The 20,237-nt window shown below is 30.1% G+C and overlaps 1 protein-coding gene across 1 annotated transcript in view; it reads right to left on the bottom strand.

The window, feature by feature from the left end:
- Positions 1-20,237, bottom strand: part of LOC129988466 (uncharacterized) — a 180,337-nt gene continuing 160,100 nt past the window's right edge. The window contains exons 3-5 of the mRNA XM_056096700.1: positions 7,306-7,473; positions 5,713-5,908; positions 1-4,598 (exon numbers count right to left, since the gene is read on the bottom strand). Of these exons, the coding sequence (XP_055952675.1) occupies positions 4,061-4,598; positions 5,713-5,908; positions 7,306-7,473 (902 nt within the window). The 3' untranslated portion in view covers positions 1-4,060. The remainder of the gene's footprint in view (positions 4,599-5,712; positions 5,909-7,305; positions 7,474-20,237) is intronic.

Here is a 20,237-nt window from a genome sequence, read left to right as displayed (position 1 = left end):
GTACATAGGGTCATGAGATAATGCACATGCACAAAGATCCATCACAAACAGCATGTATTCTTACAATGAAAACAAATTATGAAGCTCCATTCGAACATGACACTTTGCAAGCACGCTGCATTTAAAAAAGTTAATACCATTTGTCAGAAATTAAATTCCACTCTGATAAGACTGATATGTGAATAAACTAAAACTAATGGATTGAAGTAAACGTTCTCAAAAAATACATCTCTATTCGGAAGTTAATATAGAAGTTTTATTTCACAAAAAATGTTACCTATTATAGAATTTCGTAATCATATTTCCTTTTCTCTTAATCAAAAAGAATGAACTTAAAAAAATTCCAATCCGTTTAGACATTTTTACATTCCTTTTGGGCATGCTGAAAATGTATGAATTATGTATTATGATTTAAAATTGAAATCTATGCAAGGAAAACTTGAAAAGCACTTTATTTAAATGTTGCCTTAACGTCGCCTACAATCAATAGAAAAGTGTGCATTTTTCATGACATTGCTACTCCGTGCGTTTTTAAGGGTACGAAATCAACCCTTTCTTGACTAAAAATGGAAATACTTTTTCCAGCAAACTTTTAAACATTCAGTTTAAAGTTGTTTTTGTCTCGTCAATTGTCCTATGCTTCTAAAAGATTTGTTATTTACAAGCGATGAGATTTTTACAAATGTTGGACTATGATACAAATAGGAAAAATTCATATGTCATGTGAAATAAAAAAAAAATTATGAGAATATGGTATGCACCTATTCGTAGAACAGAAGCATAGACTTTGCTCAGATACAATGTATATTCTTATTTTCACATCATTAATGACAGAATTAGCATCACATCTTTGCCCTTCAATTGAAAAAAAAAGAAAGTCATATAGTACAGTCGCACAGCATTAAAATCAAATACAGTAAAGCACCGTTTGTACATTTCTCATTTATACATCTTTTCATCATAATTCCGATTCCTTCGGAATCTTTGTAATAATAAAATATTTTATTTATACAACAAAAAAGATGTAAATCTTTGATTAGACATCATTTTAACTGTCTAAAATTTACAAATTTCCTATCACTATTTCACCGTTTCTACTAGGAGAGAAACTTTTATTTGTGATAAGTCATGATATCATTATCATGACTTACGAAGAAGTTATTTTGAAATCATGATACTATTATGACACTGAAATTATTCACGATTGGTGAATTAACATCAGGCCAGATAATCAAATAGGCAAAGCAGGAAGCTGCCTAACGGCTCCGCAGCCTTAAGGCCCTCGACTCCCCCCCCCTTTTTTTTTTAGATATTTTTTGTGACATTTATTTTTTTAGGATTGTACACTCGAACTAAAATGAAGTATCGTTTAAAAAAAGCCAAATGTTGTTTTAATTCTGAAACAATATTCTAACAACATTTCTCAATAATCATTATCATCTGCAATTTTTATGTTACCTTGTTTTATAATTCTAACCAAATATATTGCTTTCGAATGGAATGATCCTATAATTAAAAAAACATCTGGACAGTGTTAAAATAGTTTAGGCATTATTTTTAATTATTTTGTTTAAAATAACTTTTAAATTTTAAATTTCAATTTATTTTTAAAACTGAGATATTGAAAATTCTTTTTACTCGAAATTAAATGTTATCTTTGTATTAGTCAAAATGTATTACTCAAATGAATACAAATGAAAATGAAAATCAATACAAAATTATTGGTTTTGGAAGTTGAAGGATATGGGGCGCCAAAACTTAAAATGCTGAGAGGCCTTAATCAGGCACTTTCTAACAGATGGTAATGAACAGAACTTAAAAAGGAATGAATTAAATAAACTAAATTCTGAATTAATTAACTGAATACCATTCAATGAACGATTCATAATTCTGTACTAAATACTCACGGGAAATTAGCACGGCAGAAGATTTTTTTTTTTAATTAAAAGCTTACCTGAAAGCTCTTAAATCATATAAAGTAAGAAAAGGAATAAGTTATACTAATTAACAGGAATTAGGGCAGTAATTTTTTCACTTTTTCTATTTATTTTCAGCTTTTAATTGTAACTATTGCTTTTAATACTATGCAATAATAAGTAATATTTTAGCACTATTTTTTAAATTTAAGATTATTATTCCCAAATGAATTTGCATTAGTAGCCTTTCATTTGTAATAATCACACTAATCATTACTAAAATTCCTGGCATATGACTTTTCATTTATACGTCGTTCAACGTCAATCCTTTAAAATAAACGGTGCTTTATTGTATCACATTCGCACAGCAATAAAATCAAATACTTTCAAATAAATGCAAAAACAAGCAAAATAAGTCGAACAACCATTTCATACATTTCATTTTGATATTTGGCATATAAAACATTCTTCTATATAAGCTGAAATCAAAACCATAATACAAAATTTGCAGTCAACAACAGCTCAACATCTCTACACAAAATACTGAATAATATAAATAACTGATACAAAGTAATCTAATTTACATCTTTGTAACAAAAGTAATACGCAGTCGTAATAAATATACTATAACTTCTTGAATGTAGACTGAACATACAATGTTATAATATTTTCTTTATATAATAAACAAAATATTTAATAGTATTGCAACTAAACACTGTAACAGATGAAACAGTGCTATTTAAGTCTTTGAGCTGAGTTTTGATATGAAATTGTAATATAAAAATAACTATCATATATATATCTCTCTTTAACAAAGCAAATTAGACAATCAAACAAATATGCCAAAATAAGTTAAAAATATTCAAAAATTATAAATAATACTATTTGATGAAAATAAGACCTTGAACTAAACATATGCTCTAAATACAGAAATATTATAATAAATAATTACAAAAAATAAAATTCACAAGAGACTAAAATTTAATACATTAAAAAATTTAACTCATACTAGGTTTGACATAAAAAAATAACTATTTTACTTGGTTCTTCGCAGCTTTATTGAATTTATGTACTCAGATTTTAATGAAAAAAGAGGGGGGGGGGGGGGGAGAGGCTTTCACAATGAGTTAGAAAAAAAAAGAATATGTTAAGAACGTTATATTTTAAAATTAACATTGAATGTATTTAATTATGAATGCATTTCGATTACAAATTACTCCAGATTAAAATTCGAAAATTACAATTTAGTTTTGTGGTTATTGTTTAAAAGGTCTGATTGATATCGATTGTTTAAATTTCAAAACATTCAACTAAACCTTGTAACACATTTAAAAGTTGCTGGACTTCAACACGTGAATTATTGCTTTTGCACTTTTAAAAGAATCATTTGAAGACAATTAAGAAAATTGTATAAGGATTTAAAGAATAAGACTCATTCTTTAGTAATTTTTTAAAAATCCCAAAAATAAAAAGAAATCTTGATTAGAACTTTTTAATTTGTTTTGTATATTATATTTATTCAAACTCACTGAGCGATTTCTGGCTGCCAAATAAGTTCTTTTTTGGTCAACTTTTAATTCTGTTAACATATTGCGCGGTAAAAATGATCGCTAACAAAATCTTGCTGAAATAATATGAGCTGAATTATGCAATTTGTATGTGATCATATCATACAAAGCTAATTTGATTCCAAAGTTTAAGTTATTAAAATACTATATTACGACTTTCCACTTTGACTCGAGCATTCTTTGGCATGAAGAAAACAAAAATGAATAGAGAAATTAAAATTTACACAAGAAATCCAACAACAAGCAAATGGCGGCATCAACCAACGCACGATTCTTTTCAAAAATGCGATCGAACGCTTATCTTACATTAGCAATACCAACAACTTCATGAGACAATTGCAATTTTGCATACAGTACTCATCAATATCAGATACGTTCAGCAATATTTAAAAAAACATTCCTGCAAACAAGTTAGGGCATTTGAAACCTGGCAGCTGCATCTCTGCAATTTTCCAGACTCTGAAACACGAAAGTCTTTGCAACGTTGTAATTGCGAGCAATATTGTTGCAGTGGGTCTCCCAGCTGGTTGATGCAACAGCAGATGAGAATTGTTCAAGATGAGTTTTGAGTTCGTGTCACACGTGAGCAAGAATCCTTACCTCCCCCGCCGAGCCGCCGCTCATCTGAGGCACTTCCCTACCCGGGACTGAAAGGATGACGGAAGCGGTGTCCCGGTTGAGCACTTGGGACGAATCCGTCGTCTGGACGATAGTGACGGCGTTGACATCATGAGGCAGAGGCTTCCAAGGCCCACCTCCACGGTCCCAAGTGGACGACCCGCCGTCCCTGCTGTCGTCACTAAGTCCACCTACAACGGAATCGCCACTGGGACTAGTAAAGTGGACTGGGTCCTGGGCAGCGACAGGCCTTGAATGTCCGGAGTCCAAGAAAAGGGACTCGTGGGAGAGGAAGCTGAGACTGAGAGAAGGATTGCGGCTGTGACTAGTGGCGGGAACGGGCTGCAGCTGGGGTTGCGGTTGCTGGGGGGACTGCTGCTGGGTGGAAAGGGAACACAATGTCTCGGTGCTCGGCCTCAGGACACCTGCAGAACTGGCACGGGACCGGTAGCTGGGAGGTCTGCTGTATTCTCGGTCTGTCAATGTCAGTGGCGGCCTTGGGACGAAAAGAAAATATGTAATCAAATTATAAGTAGAATATACTATCAGAAAAGCCACAACAAATTAAATCTGTTTGACCATTCACCAGCCGTGACTCCATATTAGAATTGCGATGTCAAAGCACTATTGGGGTATTAATGCTCATTGGCCGGTAGAAGAAAAAAAATTTTTTCTTCTTCTATCCGCCAATGAGCATTAATACTGAAAATTTTTTTTTTCTTCTGTTGGATCCATATAATTAATGTTTCAAAAAGACAATAAAAGTGCTAATATTTTGTATTCTCCTAAGAAAGTTGGTTTATAATCCTTTCCATCACTGTTCAAGAACATTTTACTAAGGTATATCTCTATATAAACAAATATGTAGTAAAAGTTAAGAAAGAAGTTAAGGTTAAAAAAGTTGACAAAGTATTAAATGATTTTGATTTATATAAATAACTGAAAGAAACTTATCGGATATAAGCAAAGAAGGCCACTACCTTGTTTGCCTATTTGATGCTTTAGGCAAAGCAGTCCAGATTTTTTTTTATCGTTAAATGTTAGGAAAATCTGATTCTGTGCTTTCACTTCATTGCTAAGGGCCAGGTACTCGAATTTATTCAAATGAAAATACAGAGTTTATATAATTTCAGAACATCATCCTTAGAACTTTTTTTCCAATTCAAATTCGGAGAGTCGGAAGTTTTTTGTAGTAACTACTGATTCTCAAGTAAAAAGTGCTGAAAAATTCTGTATTAAAATGTTTAAATCATGTTTAAAATTCGCTTATTTCACCATTTTGTTTAAAATTATTTTTAAATTAATCTGTTTTTCTTACCCACGAGTTACTGAACCATTTTCCTCGATGGTAACTTCCAAATGTAAATATTATGTCATTTCAATCAGTCATCATAATATTTGTTAAAAGTTTTATAACGAATGCTGCGACAAGTATTTTCCATTATTAACAGGAAATGATATAAAAAAAAACAGCAGTCATTAGAGTATAATTATTAACAGATTGGATTTCAGAGTTTAATCGCTTCTTAGATTATTACTTGAACACCTCCTTACAGCGTTGATTTGTGATATCTTTATAAGACATATAGTGTCAAGGGAATGGCATTTACCTGGAGTGCAGCGTTCCTGCGTTGTGCGACCTGTAGGTGGGCGGAGGAGAGACGGGCGATAAGGCCGAGGCTGTGTTGGAGGTGGCCCCCGAACCCTGTTGGCGATCCAGGAGCAGCAATCGGAGCCGGTACTCTTGCATAGACGCTTGATAGGAAGGGGGAGGCGGACGATACTGGAACTCTGGGTACATCATCGCTAAAATGATACTCATTTCATTTATAAAGCAAATAAAGACTGTACATGTAAAATATAAAGTTAATTTGAAAGTTTTTTTAGAAAAAAAATGCCATGGCTGTTCAAGCTTTGATTCTGCAATTATTATATATCTGATATAGAAAAGAAGGCATATTTCTTAAAGAGTCAATTATTAGATTTCATAAAAGTTTATTTTTTTTAATATGTGATACATCCGATTCGTGGAATTGTTAAATGGTAGAAATAATAATGTGAAGGGATAAGCAAGCATACCAAAAACTGTTTGATAGTCAAATATATATCTAAGACCTATTATGCATTTAAAAATAATAAGAGGAGGGGAAAAAAAGTAATTTTGTATGAAGTGTACCAGATACATCAGACCATATTAAAAACCCTTCAGCGATAACAATTAATTGTGGTGCTGCCATCTGTAGGATTAAATTATAACCAAGCTTTAAAATTCAAACTTCTACGTTCCATATAATACGCATAAAAAGTTAGGCTTATTACAAAATAAGAATTATATCTAAAAGTAAAAATAGTCTCTTAACTTTTTATATTTCCATTACTTCCCATTCTGATACAAATTGGAAACTTTGGTATAACGTTTTTATAAGAACTAGACGGGATTTTTACATGAATTATAGAAGATTTCTGTTAATAAAGCAACTCGTTGCAATATATTTTATGAATTTCGAATATCTTCAAAAATCATATAAATGGGAATAGGAGAGTAAAAAAAAAATAAACGACAGTTCAGAAAATATCGGTAATATCAAAGATCCATTTTCTGCCCTTATAATTTACAAGATAAACTTTCTCTTTCATTGCTAAATCATTTCATCTGATCAGCATTGAACAAGATGAAATCTTAATCGAAACTATACATTTTAAAAAACGATCTCCCAGACAAACGGAACAATAAAGGTTTTTTCCTTCACTTCAAATTAATATTTCCTTTTGATAATTCAAATGGAAGTGTCAAACAGTCCGTAATACAGATAAATATTTTCCAACGCTATTTTCTTTCACACGGATTATAAAATCTGTACATAAAAAATTTATTCGCATATAAGTGAAAATAATATGAAAAGCACATACACTCTATTTTTCATAATATAAATAAAAATTCAATTTGAAATGATGTTTTATTTCCAAATTATTTATGTGTATGTGTGAGTACGTGTGGTCGGAAGATGAGAAGGGGGAGTATGATCATCATGATTAAAAATCGCAAAGTTAAAAGAAAATCAGTGTCATTGAAGCTCAAAACATTCACAAGAAACATAGATTATGATTATCTCGGAATACAATGCTTGGATAAAGAAAAAAATATTTTTTACATATCTATTTATTACTACTATCAAAACTTTCAATTGAAACGGACAACTCACCCGCATAAGGATGATGAGGTCTACCATAGGGCGGTACTCGAGGTACGAACCTCCTGTTAGGTTCTTGCTCGGAATTTTGCAGCCCCAGCATAGCCCGGCACGAAGGTGCATCGTGTGACGTCAGCCTCCAGGCGATGCCACTCACTGTGATGAGCACGATGCCAACACCTAAAAGCAAATGAGATGATTAATAATCACTCATAACTATTTCATCAAAAATGACAATCAATTGCAAATGAATTGAAATTTAAAGATCAAGACATAATATTTATATTTTAATTTTATTAAATACAACAAATGGTTAATAATGAAGCCTTCATTAAAAACAGAAAATTTAATCTGGTGCCATAACAAAAAAAGAGAGAGAGAGATTAATCAGAAATTTTGTATTAGGGATGATTCTGTGATATTTAATGAACACAGCAACTAAAAATATCAAATTTCTTATCCTTAAGCTAATAAAATAGAAATATATTTAAACCAAAAAAAAAAATCAAAATTATCGATTAAATAAAAACTTTTTCAAAACTACACTTCTATTAGTGTGATAAAAGTAATTTTTTTTAAAAATTTTTTCTACTTTTTTTGTTTTAACCTCAAATGTCGTTAAATGTTGAAATCAATTCTCAAATTCACTATCAACCATTTGTATGGATTTGCGATCCATTTAATCAATTAAATTCCTTGAGAATATTAAAACAATGCAATATCATCAAAAGTGATATTTTGAATGCGAAAAGCAATTAAAATGACATTTAAATCATTGTATGGTGTATTTAAAATAAATGTTCAGATCGTTATTATTTTGTAATTAATTAAGTTGATTGTGAACCGAGCGAGGAAAGATGGGATGGAAGGAATCTTTTCAAAATACCGCCATATATTTTCTTTCTCATAACACTGGCGCCATCTATTGATAGCATTGAATTATTTCACCTACTTTTTATTCTGTTTTTTATAAATGCCTTCTCCAAGAATCTCGTCAGGATAAAGTGCGAACAGAACAAAAGAATGGGTTGAAAATCGTTTCCAAATTCGAACGCTGAACTCTTGAGAGTTCAATATACCAGTTTGTATGAAAAGCACGTGGCAGAGGTCTGGGCGTGTAACAGACTGTAAAGACAGGTGTGTTTGTATAAACGATCAAGTTGGGTTATTATTATTTTTTTATTCAAAAAAGATTATTCATTATGGACGTTTAAATGCGACGATCTCTCATAACCGGAATAGTCAAAACGCAACAAAGTTATTTCCGCATAATTTCTAAGGAAAATAAGTACTGCTTCAATGCAACTTATCAATGCCAGTGCTTCTTCTTTAGGGGGTATTTTTTAAATCAAATTCCAATATATATATATATTATATATATATATATATATATATATATATATATATATATATATATATATATATATATATATATATATATATATATATATATATATAAAAGATAATTGCGCACCTTATTGGAAATTGGAGATTCACTAAAACAGTGATAAAAATTTATTCATTTTACACTGCTATTTCGATCTTCAAATTCATATTTATATTCATAAAATTAGGACATTCTTTATACGTAGAACACAAGTTTCTTAATCATACGTCAGATCCCAAAAGGGAGCATGTAAGCGAATTTTTCATTGAGTTTGACCGTAAGTAAGGAAAAATAATTCATAAAGCTATTTTAATTCAAAATATTTAAGTAATATGTTTTAATTAAACCTATTTCAACAAATACACTTTTATTCATCATTAAGTCAATACAAATCCTACTTTTTTTTCTTCTTATATTCCTTTGTGGTTATGAATTTTTTTAATGTCACATGGAACTCAAGAAGCAGAATACAAAAAAATTTCTAAATGATATAAAGAAATACCATATTATTTCATATGGGACAAGCCTTTGCAAGCAAAATGAAAGCCGTGCGTGAAAAAGTTTAAATCTCAATTCAACCTAATACAGAGCTTTCTGCATTTAAAATAAAATTTCATAACTCAAGAAAAAAATATTAACTTAGTAGATTTATCTAATGAAATCATTTAATTCATACCAAAATTGATAGTTTGATGTCAATAGTTTTTAAAAGCATGCATATAAATTAAACAAAATGAAGATTTAAAGAATGTAGTTACTTGTTCAGAAACATCTTTAGGTTAAAAACATTTAAACGTTCTTTTTTTTTTTTTTTTTTTTTCCATTTAATAATCATTTTTTTTTCTTTCTGTTTTTAAAATATATGTTTCAAAAATTATGCACTTTTTAAACGTAATGCATCCACCGTTTCCTTTTTACTTTTTCTCTTCCCTCCCCCTTTCATTTTTTAACTAAAGACAAAAAAATCCTGAGCATATTTTTACATTTAATTTTTTTGGCAACTTTAATTTTAAAAAGTTAAAAGAAAATAATTATCTTAGTTTTATTGAAACTGAAGAATTACGTGCAATTAAAATCTGACTTTCTTCTCTTACTTTATTATAATTAAATCTTTCTTTTCTAGCAGACCCTATATAGAGTTACGCCCTAGATAGTTTTAAAAACATTTCATTTGCATAAAGAACAACCAACTAATGGCCTCCTCATCCGGTGAAATATTAAGAACCAGATCTGGAGTGGCAAAACCAACTAAGAATAATGTATCACAATCCCTAAAAAAAGAATTCGATCTTTTATTGACACTAAGGCAACGGGAACCAAGTATTCTCTAGGCGGCATCTGCATCCGAAGCAAGCAGCTGGAACAGCCCTGCATCTGCGGAGCCATCTGTTTGCACAAACTGCACAGTCCCCCATCTGTGACAGAACCCTACACTCTAAATGGAACGCCAAAGCACATACGGTAAGCAGTGTGCATTATGAGCAGATTTTAGAAAAACACGTGTTTTTCAACTCTGACGGAAGCAGATATCGAAAAGCTTTAATAATGAGGGAAATGAAGAAATATCTTCCCTAAGCAAATAGAAAAAGAAATTTAAACTTGAGTTAGTTACAAAAGCATTCCAATAATTTTTTTTTTCTTCTTCTTTTTCTTTTTCAAACAGCACACAATTTATACAAAAACAATATCGTTTGTGAAAATATAACACTCAGGAGATTTAGCAGGCTGTACATTTAGCCTTAAAAGTCGTGGTTTTTATAAATTAAATTAACTAAGTAGCATCTACCAAACTAAAATTTATAATATTAATATTTAACTAGAATAATAAGATATATAATAAACAATTAATACCTCATTAATGGCTAATCATTTGCTTTTACAGAAACACATTGCAAATAATCCAAACCATAGTTGGATGTTTCAATTTTACAAATATTAGGAAAAGTATTTTTACCTAGTGTCTAAACGTTATTTAATATACACATCATATCTCATTTAATTAATGTCATAAACACTATTTAAAATTATTCATAAACATTATTTAATCAACGTTAAATTAATTATTTTAAGTTGAAAAGTAGATTTATTTCAGAATTAGTTAGATTTCCATATTCTTCCCCTTTCTAAATCAATGGCATACCCTGCTTATTTGAAGATAAGTAAATCATCATATTTATCAGTAATCAGAATTATTCAAATAATATTTTGTGTGATTCGGACAGAATCTAACATATCCATAAATTATCAGGAATTTTTATGGCAATAAAAAGAAGGGAGGTGTATCTGTATTATTTACATATTTCTCAATAATTCCCTTTTAGAATTCTATACCAAACAGAGTATAAAATAATCAAATTTTTGTTTATTCAATGCCTTATTAAAAAATTAAAAATTTTTTATTTATCTAAAAAAAATAAACATTTGTTTTCTTTTTAGATAAATGCTTCATTATAATTATGAAAATTTTATCTATTAGTTAAATATAGCTTACATTTGCATTTTATGGAAAAGTATAATAATCCGATGTCAAAAAATTATTATTGATGGAAATAATTCATTCAATATATGGACGTAACTAACTACATAGTTTTCAATAGGGAAACAATGCAACATAAAGATTTTTTTTTCTGATGCAGTCTATATCCGAATGGATTCATTAAATCAGTCGACAAGAACAGTGATAACTAATTTGGCGTCAACGGTTAAAAATACCGTGTTAGAAAAATAATCACTTGAAAGAAATTTTTAAAAAAATTAGTCTGCTATTCTGATCAGTCAAATAAAAAAAAATAAAAAGAATGAATGGAACCTCTTGGTGTGAGCAACAAGGAAGAGTGAAAAACGTCTCCTAGAGCATGACTTTAATATTGTTATTTATAATCCAAGAGCAACACGTCCTTTTAATTCTGATGTCAACCAACCGTTAAGCAACGACCTACACATCGAAACGAAGAGCCAAGGTCACCGGCCGATCTCAAAACAGCTGATCAGCCTGTCACATTGCTTTTGTTTATTTCCACGTGCTGCCCTCTGGTGGATACTTCGGAGTAGAACTCGGAATCTACTAGGTATCGGTGTGAAAGAAGTTTAAGGCGGTAATTCTGAACATAATAAAACAAAATGCGTTTCAGAGGTGATATTTTAGAAATATGTGGTATCTCATTAACTTCATATAAAACTCATCTATTCCAATTCAGAAATAGAATTTTCAAAAACTTTCAAAGAAAGGATTAAATTCTAATATTGCACAACTGAAGCTCGATAAACTGATAACAAAAAATTCTGATTAGTACTTAATGGAGAAATTCATCCAAAAAAAAAAAGCCACGTTACTTCTAATACCAATATTTTATTTTTCAATGTTATGGAAAAATATGAACGATAAGAAAAAAGAGCAAAAATTGTTAATTTGTTGGCAAATTAATAATTAATTTAATAACTGCCATCTGAAAGAGATTTATTTCGTTATTCTACTATGCTTCTAAATTATAAAATAAGAAAATTTTCGATGCATGCACACACCATACGCTTGTATAATAAATAATCGATAATAGGAAAATTCAATTTAAGGATGCAGAAATTCAAATCGAACACAAAAACTAATTCCTAATTACTTCCATTAAAGTTTAAATATTTCCTTTACAAATGAAACAATATCTTATATTTACGAAATATGAAAATTTCGAGAAAGGAACAAAAAACATGTTTAAACAATTCATAAATTTACAAAAATAATAGTAGCATATGAAATAAGCTCTTTTTTTTATACAACTAAAAGAATCATTGGAATGCTTGCAGGCTTGAAGACTGCATATTGGATGTCTTCATTAATAATCTATATTCCAAAAACTTTTGAGCAGAAAAGGGTTATAAATAATAATTTTTAATTTTATTTCATTTCAGAAATAATTACATAATCATTCATTACAGTTAGCAAACAATTATTTCAGATGTGAAAAATGTTCAATGCCGAAATTAAATAATATGTAAAATTAATTTATGTACCAAAGATTCGAGTAATAATTAAAACTATAAAATTGAGCACTTTTAAAGCTTTTTCAAGCAACCGCCCTCCCCCTGAAAATAGTTATTAGGTTAGTAAACAGCAATGATTTTACTTTATTTATCCTCCGAAACTAAACCATTATTTTCGCATAATAACCTCTTTCATATAGGTACATACTAAATGAATGCTTGATTATTTCTTAAATATGGAAAAGATAAAATTGAGCCTTTCGTTTATAACTAACTACATGTGATTTATTGGTTCTCAATTTACTCTTTTTTTACAAGAAAAATTTAGAAAGTGGAAAAAAAGAAAGAAAGAAAAAAAAAAGGGGGGGAGCATTATAAAATTTTCTCAATCGGCTTTAACGGTTATGCTTCATACTTTCGTTCATTGCCATGTAAAAACTATCACAATGCATAATTAGAACCATTGCGTAAACTTTTTCGACAAACCCCTTCTATTGAAGCATTAAGAAGATTAAAATCGTTTGCAATGAGGATATGCTCTCCTTTTCGAATTTATCTCATTCTTCCATCATCGGTTAGATGACACCCGACTCATCTTTGATGAGGCTTGGGACAGATTCCAGTTTTGAGAAAATAGGGCGTGAAAAAACAGACGCTTCTGTTTGATCTCCATGGCAACGGGTAATGAGCGGTCACGCCGCGCCACTGAGCAGGATGGCTTACCTAATTAATCTTGACCACTTGTTTGCATCACCACTTGTAATGGCGGTAATAGTGACCTACTGGTTTAATTCGATGAAACCTCACGCGAGACTTATTTTGATTCATTCATTCATTCCAAAAGCAAAATAAGATGCAATATTGATGCCAAAATATCTTATCAAAAATATTCCTCTGATCTGAGATAATTTAATGGAATTACCATTGGCCTTAAATTATCTCAGAGTAGAGGAATTTTTGATAAGATATTTTGCCATTAATATTGCATATTATGATAGGATAATTTTAAATATCGTTTATAAAAGTAACCATTTCAAATATTGATAAAATAAAGCATTTTAGTAACACTTTTGCAAAACATAAATAAATGATGAAACGTACTAATTAATAAAGTAGGATAATTTTTGGAAATATGGATGGATTCTAATATTTGAACTTGAATAAATAAATAAAGGGTGGGGAAAAAAGATGCATGAGGGAGAGAAGGTAACTGAACAAAATATAAACAATCTAGCATGGAATATTTCTAATTTCAACTGCTTTGTCATCGCAAAATCCGGTTCAATTGTTTTAAATTGTTCTTATTGATAATGTAAACTGTGAATTTTATATAAAATTTTTAATAACTTGAAACGTCTATTAAAAAAACATTCTCCATTAAAATCAAATAGAAAGAAATTTCAGTGTAAGAAAGAAAATTTTCAAATTGAAATGTAAACATTCTCGTCTCAAAATTATCATTTTATTTTCTTCCCCCTTATACCTATTCACGTGATGCATATCATATGGGCCGTTCTGAGTTCAAAATGATGCACTATAGTGTAACACCACAACATTGCTAAGTGTACCGTTATTTTTTGTCATGGACTGTGTAAGCACTTCATTGATATAATTAATTGCAATTTTTAGTAATTTAAGATTTAATTACTTTGTAATTCGATCTCAAAAAAAAAGGGGGGGGGGGAGGACTACTAAAACGATTATAAACAATATAGAAATTTTGAAAACATGTTCCATGATGTAACGAATTTTCCAGATTCTAACACTTATCAAAACAATCGTATTCATTTGTCTGTCATTTTAATGAATGGAGGCACTAAATTGGCTGTTTCATGCTTTTACTCATCAACCATGGGCCATACTTTCTCTCATTCACCACACAACATCCAAATGACAAGTTTATGGGGATCATAACAAAACTGCATTCCCACAATAATGTTGATAGACGAAAAATATTTAAAATGACTGTCCTATTAAATATATTAAATTATGATAATTTTTACCGATCTGCTATTGCCGATAACAACATGAGAGATCCCATCAAATGTCAAATGCTCCACTTGCAGAACTGTTTAGGATCGAATTACCGGGCGTTCCCCTTGCGCAAAACAAAACGAATGGTCAGCTCCGAGATACGCGTACACAAAAGAATCATAAATTGGGTGCCATTTTCTACTTAAACAATGAACAATGAGCAGTCATGTGCACCGCTTCTTTTGTGAGCCGACTCTTCGAATATTTATTTACTATTCATAACATGAAATGGGGGACAAAAGCAGAGAGAGTATTCGCATCGTCTGCCGAATTTTACTTTATTCTTCTTCAATATATCCATCGTCTGACGTAATGAAAAGAATATTTATAATTCTCATGTCGAGAGCATTAAAAAGAACCTCCGAATGAAATCGTCTGGCAGAAGAATGGCAACAATAAGATTCTAAAGATTCTGTTATGCAAAATCAAAAGGATTAGGGGAAAAAAATCCTGAAAGAATTTCCAGAATGAAGCGTTCTTTTCATTAAACTGCCATCTTTGTATTGTGGTAGAAATGTTTATTCTTAAATAACGTCAATATATAGATGCAAATTCTCTCAATTTAGCTCTAATTAAAAGAATAAAAATAAAAGATTTTATAAGCTTTCCAAATATGATGATGGGCGGAATTATAAAAGTATGATATATTCATTAAATAACCTTATTTTTTTTTAAAATGATTATTCGTAGATTATAAAGAGGAAAAAAAAAATCTTTGTAAACGACGAAAAAAAAATAATAATATAAATGCTTGTAAATGTTTCATCATCTGGCTTCAAAAAATTTAAAAACTGTAGAATAGAAAATAACACCTTTTCTCTGAGATATTAAATAGCACAAAATTTTTTAGGTCTTTCATAAAATTATTAAAATATCTTGAAAAGAATTCGAAAACAATGACCTGGTTCATTTTTCCCAAGAGATAACAATTTATAAAACAAGAGAGAATAAACGACAAACGTTCGAAAAAATAAAAAGAGCTTTCTAAATAAAGAACATCTCAAATTTCCGAAGTGAAAGAGTACAAAAAGTGCTCAGCTCTTTCTTTCGGTCTAAATTTAGCTTTGTAAAGGGAGAATTTTCGCTTTGTTTCAAACCAGACATTTAAAAACGCGATGATTCATTTTTTTTCTTTCCCATTTCTCTAATTGACTAACAATGGTATAGTTATGAAAAATTAAAAAAGGAAACAAACGAAATTCTAAAAATGAGAAAAGGAATAAAAATCATGGATTAAGTAAATAAATTTACGAATATACAATTCAAAAGTTTCCAAAATTTAGCAAATGGAAGAAATGAATAATTTATCAGAAATAATATTCAGTTCTTGTGAAGAAATTAACTTTTTGAAGAAAAAAAAAGTTGATGGCTTTGCATAAACCTAGAAACTATTTATATCATAAAAAGTTTTATTTATATTATTAGCAGCATAATATAGTAAACATGGTTATTTTATCATTTAGGGAAATAAAGCTACGCCTTTAGTACACGTTTATTTTAGATGTAGCTGAAAATTGTGGATTTTGTGATTCGGAATAATTAATTTTATAGTAAAGATTGGTGCCTGGTTTTTAAATAACTTGAAGATACTTGTTTGATTTTTTGTGGTTTATTGCTAACAGAAACTTAGCATCAACAAATTTAGACTTAAAAATTGTTGATAAACAAAAGGCACATGATTACGCCTTCGAAGACAATTCAATATTAATACGTACATCATAACCAAGAAAATATTACAAGGTGTGGCAGGTCTAGAGAAGGCCTACACATAATATAATATTCAGCACCCAACATAGTTCTTTGATATTCAAGTTCGCTTCTGGTATAAAAAGAAAATATTCTAGCATTGACAGTGAGAGCACGTGGAATTTACATGATTGACAGCTGGCTCCTCCCAAGAAGACCACGCGGTTAATTGAGTTCTTAACAGTAGCTACTCTTCAATTTTATATAGGGTGTTCATTAATTATTGTCGGAGTTTCCGTACCTCATAACTTTCGAATAAAAAATATTACTCAAAAACCGATTACGTATTCGTAAATTACAACTCAAAGAATTTTATTAATGATATTAAAGTGTAAAGCTTGCACAATTTGCACTTTGTAGGCATTCAGCGGAAGGTGATTATGTATTCGTAAATTCGCTGAACAAATTTTCACTCGAATTGAGGATGATGAAAATTACCTTCGGAAATGGTTCTTCAGTGACGAATCCGCTTTTCATGTGTCAGAAAAAGTGAATAAACATAACTGTAGAATATGGGGCTCGGAGAACCCGCACGATTTTCAAAAGTCAAAATTTGTTCAGCGAATTTACGAATGCATAATCGCCTTCCGCTGAATGCCTACAAAGTGCAAATTGTGCAAGCTTTACACTTTAATATCATTAATAACATTCTTTGAGTTGTAATTTACGAATACGTAATCGGTTTTTGAGTAATATTTTTTATTCGAAAGTTATGAGGTACGGAAACCCCGACAATAGTTAATGAACACCCTATATAATTTATACGCATTGCTAGGATAGCTTTTGGCTTTAGTTAGAACGGTTTACTCTGTTTTTCATTAGCACACCTATAATAAATTATAATGATACTACAATTATTCTATTGTATTCTCGTTGGTGATTTATCAATAATCAAATTTTAGCTCAATTTTTCAATTATCAGCACTCACCCGCCGTTAACTTTTAAGAATAAATGCTATTTGTAAATTAACTGCAGTTTAATATAGACACACATGGCCTTTCTTAATGCTTTTCGAATATAAACAAACAGAAAGATGATTACAAATAATCTAAAAAGAATTTTATCAAATAAAAATAAAAAGAGCATCGCGAATGTATTGCTTCTATCCCTCCTCCCCCCCCCCCCACTAACCTGAATAGTCATTACTTCACACACCTCTCCTATGATAAAAAGCGTGGAAGTATAAAAGCTTTCTTATAAGCTTTACAGTGCATCAAAATCGTTTGCTAGAGAGGGGAAGTTTTTTTCAATGGTAATGGCATCTTGACGTGGAGCGGTTGCCAAAAGAGCCGAAAGTCTACGTCATCAGCATAGAACGTGAATCCCCCACTAACGATGGGGGAAAAGAGGGTGTAGCAAAAAAGGGGGAGGGGGGGGGGAATAAGTCGGTGACAAGCCACTCTTTTTTTATTTTTTCCCCACAGCAGATGATGTATCTCCCTTTATAGTTCTGCAGCTGAGTATAGAAAAGGAAAACATTGTTTTTCAAACGAATTCTTAACATTAAAATAAAATTATTGTAATTTATACAGTATAATTTTTGCAGATGCAAGAATCGTGCAGTACATAAGAAGAACAATGAGGATTTTGGCATACTGTAAATTATTCTGCTGAAAAGCGTTAAACGGACACATCACTCGGTTGACAAACGAAGAAATGGCATTCATATGCAAATTATTCATATCCATATTTTCCATTGACATGAAATACAGACAGAATTATTGCCACATATTTTTGATCCTATAAGAAATGATTATGCAATAAAAGATTTTAGAAATCAAAAGAAATTACAATTTGCGAATGAAACAGGATTAAAGTTACTAGTTTAAACAAAGATACTTGAAACAGGGATACACAGGACACAATAAAAAGTTTAAATTGTAACAACAAGGACTATTGCATGCAATTCGGCGAAGTAAATATATTCTTCATTTTTTTCCCAAATAATTATTTTCTAGATATTTCTGCCGTTATATTCTTGTAGCATCAACGCAAAATTATAATAAACAAGTATTTGCCTATACTTAGATAAATAATTCTAGTACATGATTAAATTTCATAAAAATTATATTTCTAATTTTGAATTTAAAAGCTTTGAAAATCAAAATTAACAAATAGTAAATAAGAAAATTGCACAATTTAGTTCCAGTTATAATGCATCATTGAAATAAAATACAAGTGAATCTTACACAAATAATAATATTTCAGTAATATAAAAATAAATGGCATCAATAGATATAAATACAGGCAGGCTCTTACCTAAATGATAAGTGAAATAATTGTATGTAATTTGCTATTGAAATATAAATGACTCAATTGCCCGATTTTCCATATTTATTGTTAAATGTAAATATATATCTTAAAATAATATATATTTAATCGATTTTTTAAATAATCTTATTATATAAACTGTCATTATATTAATGTCTTTTTTCTACCAAACATTAATTATTAAAAAAAAAACCAAATAAGGTTCAGCGATAGATAGATAAGATATTGCTATATTTACAATATAAAATTATAAAAACAAATGAACAAAAAAAAAAGGAATTAAAAACTCGCAACGACCGAAAGAAATCAGAATATAATCATTTTAATCTTCAAGTAAAAATGCACAGCGTTGTCTGGTCTTTTTTAATTAAGAGCAAAATAATTTGTACTGTGAAAAACGCAATATTACCATCTAGAATTATTGGAAATATTTTCCTGGAATTCTTTCACTAAAGTCTCATTTTCTTTATTACCAAATGTATTCTTCCACCTAGACAAGTGCCAAAATCGGAGTAATTCTTTTTTTTTCTTCCAGAAAGTACAAAGAAAGTCCAATTGAAAAATTCAGAAGGGGGGAAAAATAAAGAAACCGAATAAAAAATAATAATAGAAGTGAACTCTAGATAAGAGAAAGAAACAAAAAGTGGTATGTGTTCGCTCTTTACTTCCGACAAGAACAAGGGGGGGGGGGGGGGGAGTACATAAAAAAAGTAAACTGAAGCAAAGATAAACCTCAACAATGAAATGTTCGCGTGCCCAGATTTCGGATATCATCCAATCCCGCTATCCGAAATGATTTTCCTTTTCTATTATTTATCAGTCGTTCACATTCCTTTATTTTATTTTATTTTTTTTATTTTTTCCTTACGGATTTATCATGTCTTACAACGAAGAAGCTGAAATAAAATAAAGTTCAGGTTGTTCGAGTATTTCAAGTCTCCTCAAAAAAAAAAAAATAAATAAAACGAAGATTGAATTCCGAGTGCACAAACGTTTGTCTCGTTTGTGCGAAATATATGTTCTGAGTTAGAAATAAAATTGTTGACAAAATGGTGCTCTATCATGACAATAGGTTCTCAGAAATTCCTTTGTTTCGAATGAAATTTCTTTTTCTAGCGGTAGTCTGCTTGATTTTTTTTTTCTCCGCTTGCATTCCTTTAAAGACAATGAGATGAAATATCTGGCAGGTAGAATAACTTACAAAATTGTACTTCGCATTCAATTCAGTAGCATGAAAACTTGAATAGGAGCTTTGTAAAATCGGCTTAGCTTAATAATTAAAACAATTTGACTCAAAAGGCAATGAAAATGTGTTGTCAGTTTTATTATTGTATAAATAATACTAAATATACTTATAATATTTTATAAATTTTACTAAGGAAAGTAATGATATTTATCTGATTCAATTTACTAAAGGTGTTTCCCATTTCCAAGCTACATAAGGGCATCAGCGAAGTATTTTATATAATATTTGTTATGTCTATATCAGCAATTGAAATATCCAAATATGTAGCACGGACTTAAAAATGT

Source organism: Argiope bruennichi, chromosome 10, assembly GCF_947563725.1.
Source record: "Argiope bruennichi chromosome 10, qqArgBrue1.1, whole genome shotgun sequence".
NCBI lineage: Eukaryota > Metazoa > Arthropoda > Arachnida > Araneae > Araneidae > Argiope > Argiope bruennichi.
Note: the sequence above shows the minus strand (reverse complement) of the source record. Positions and strands in the feature narration are given on the sequence as shown.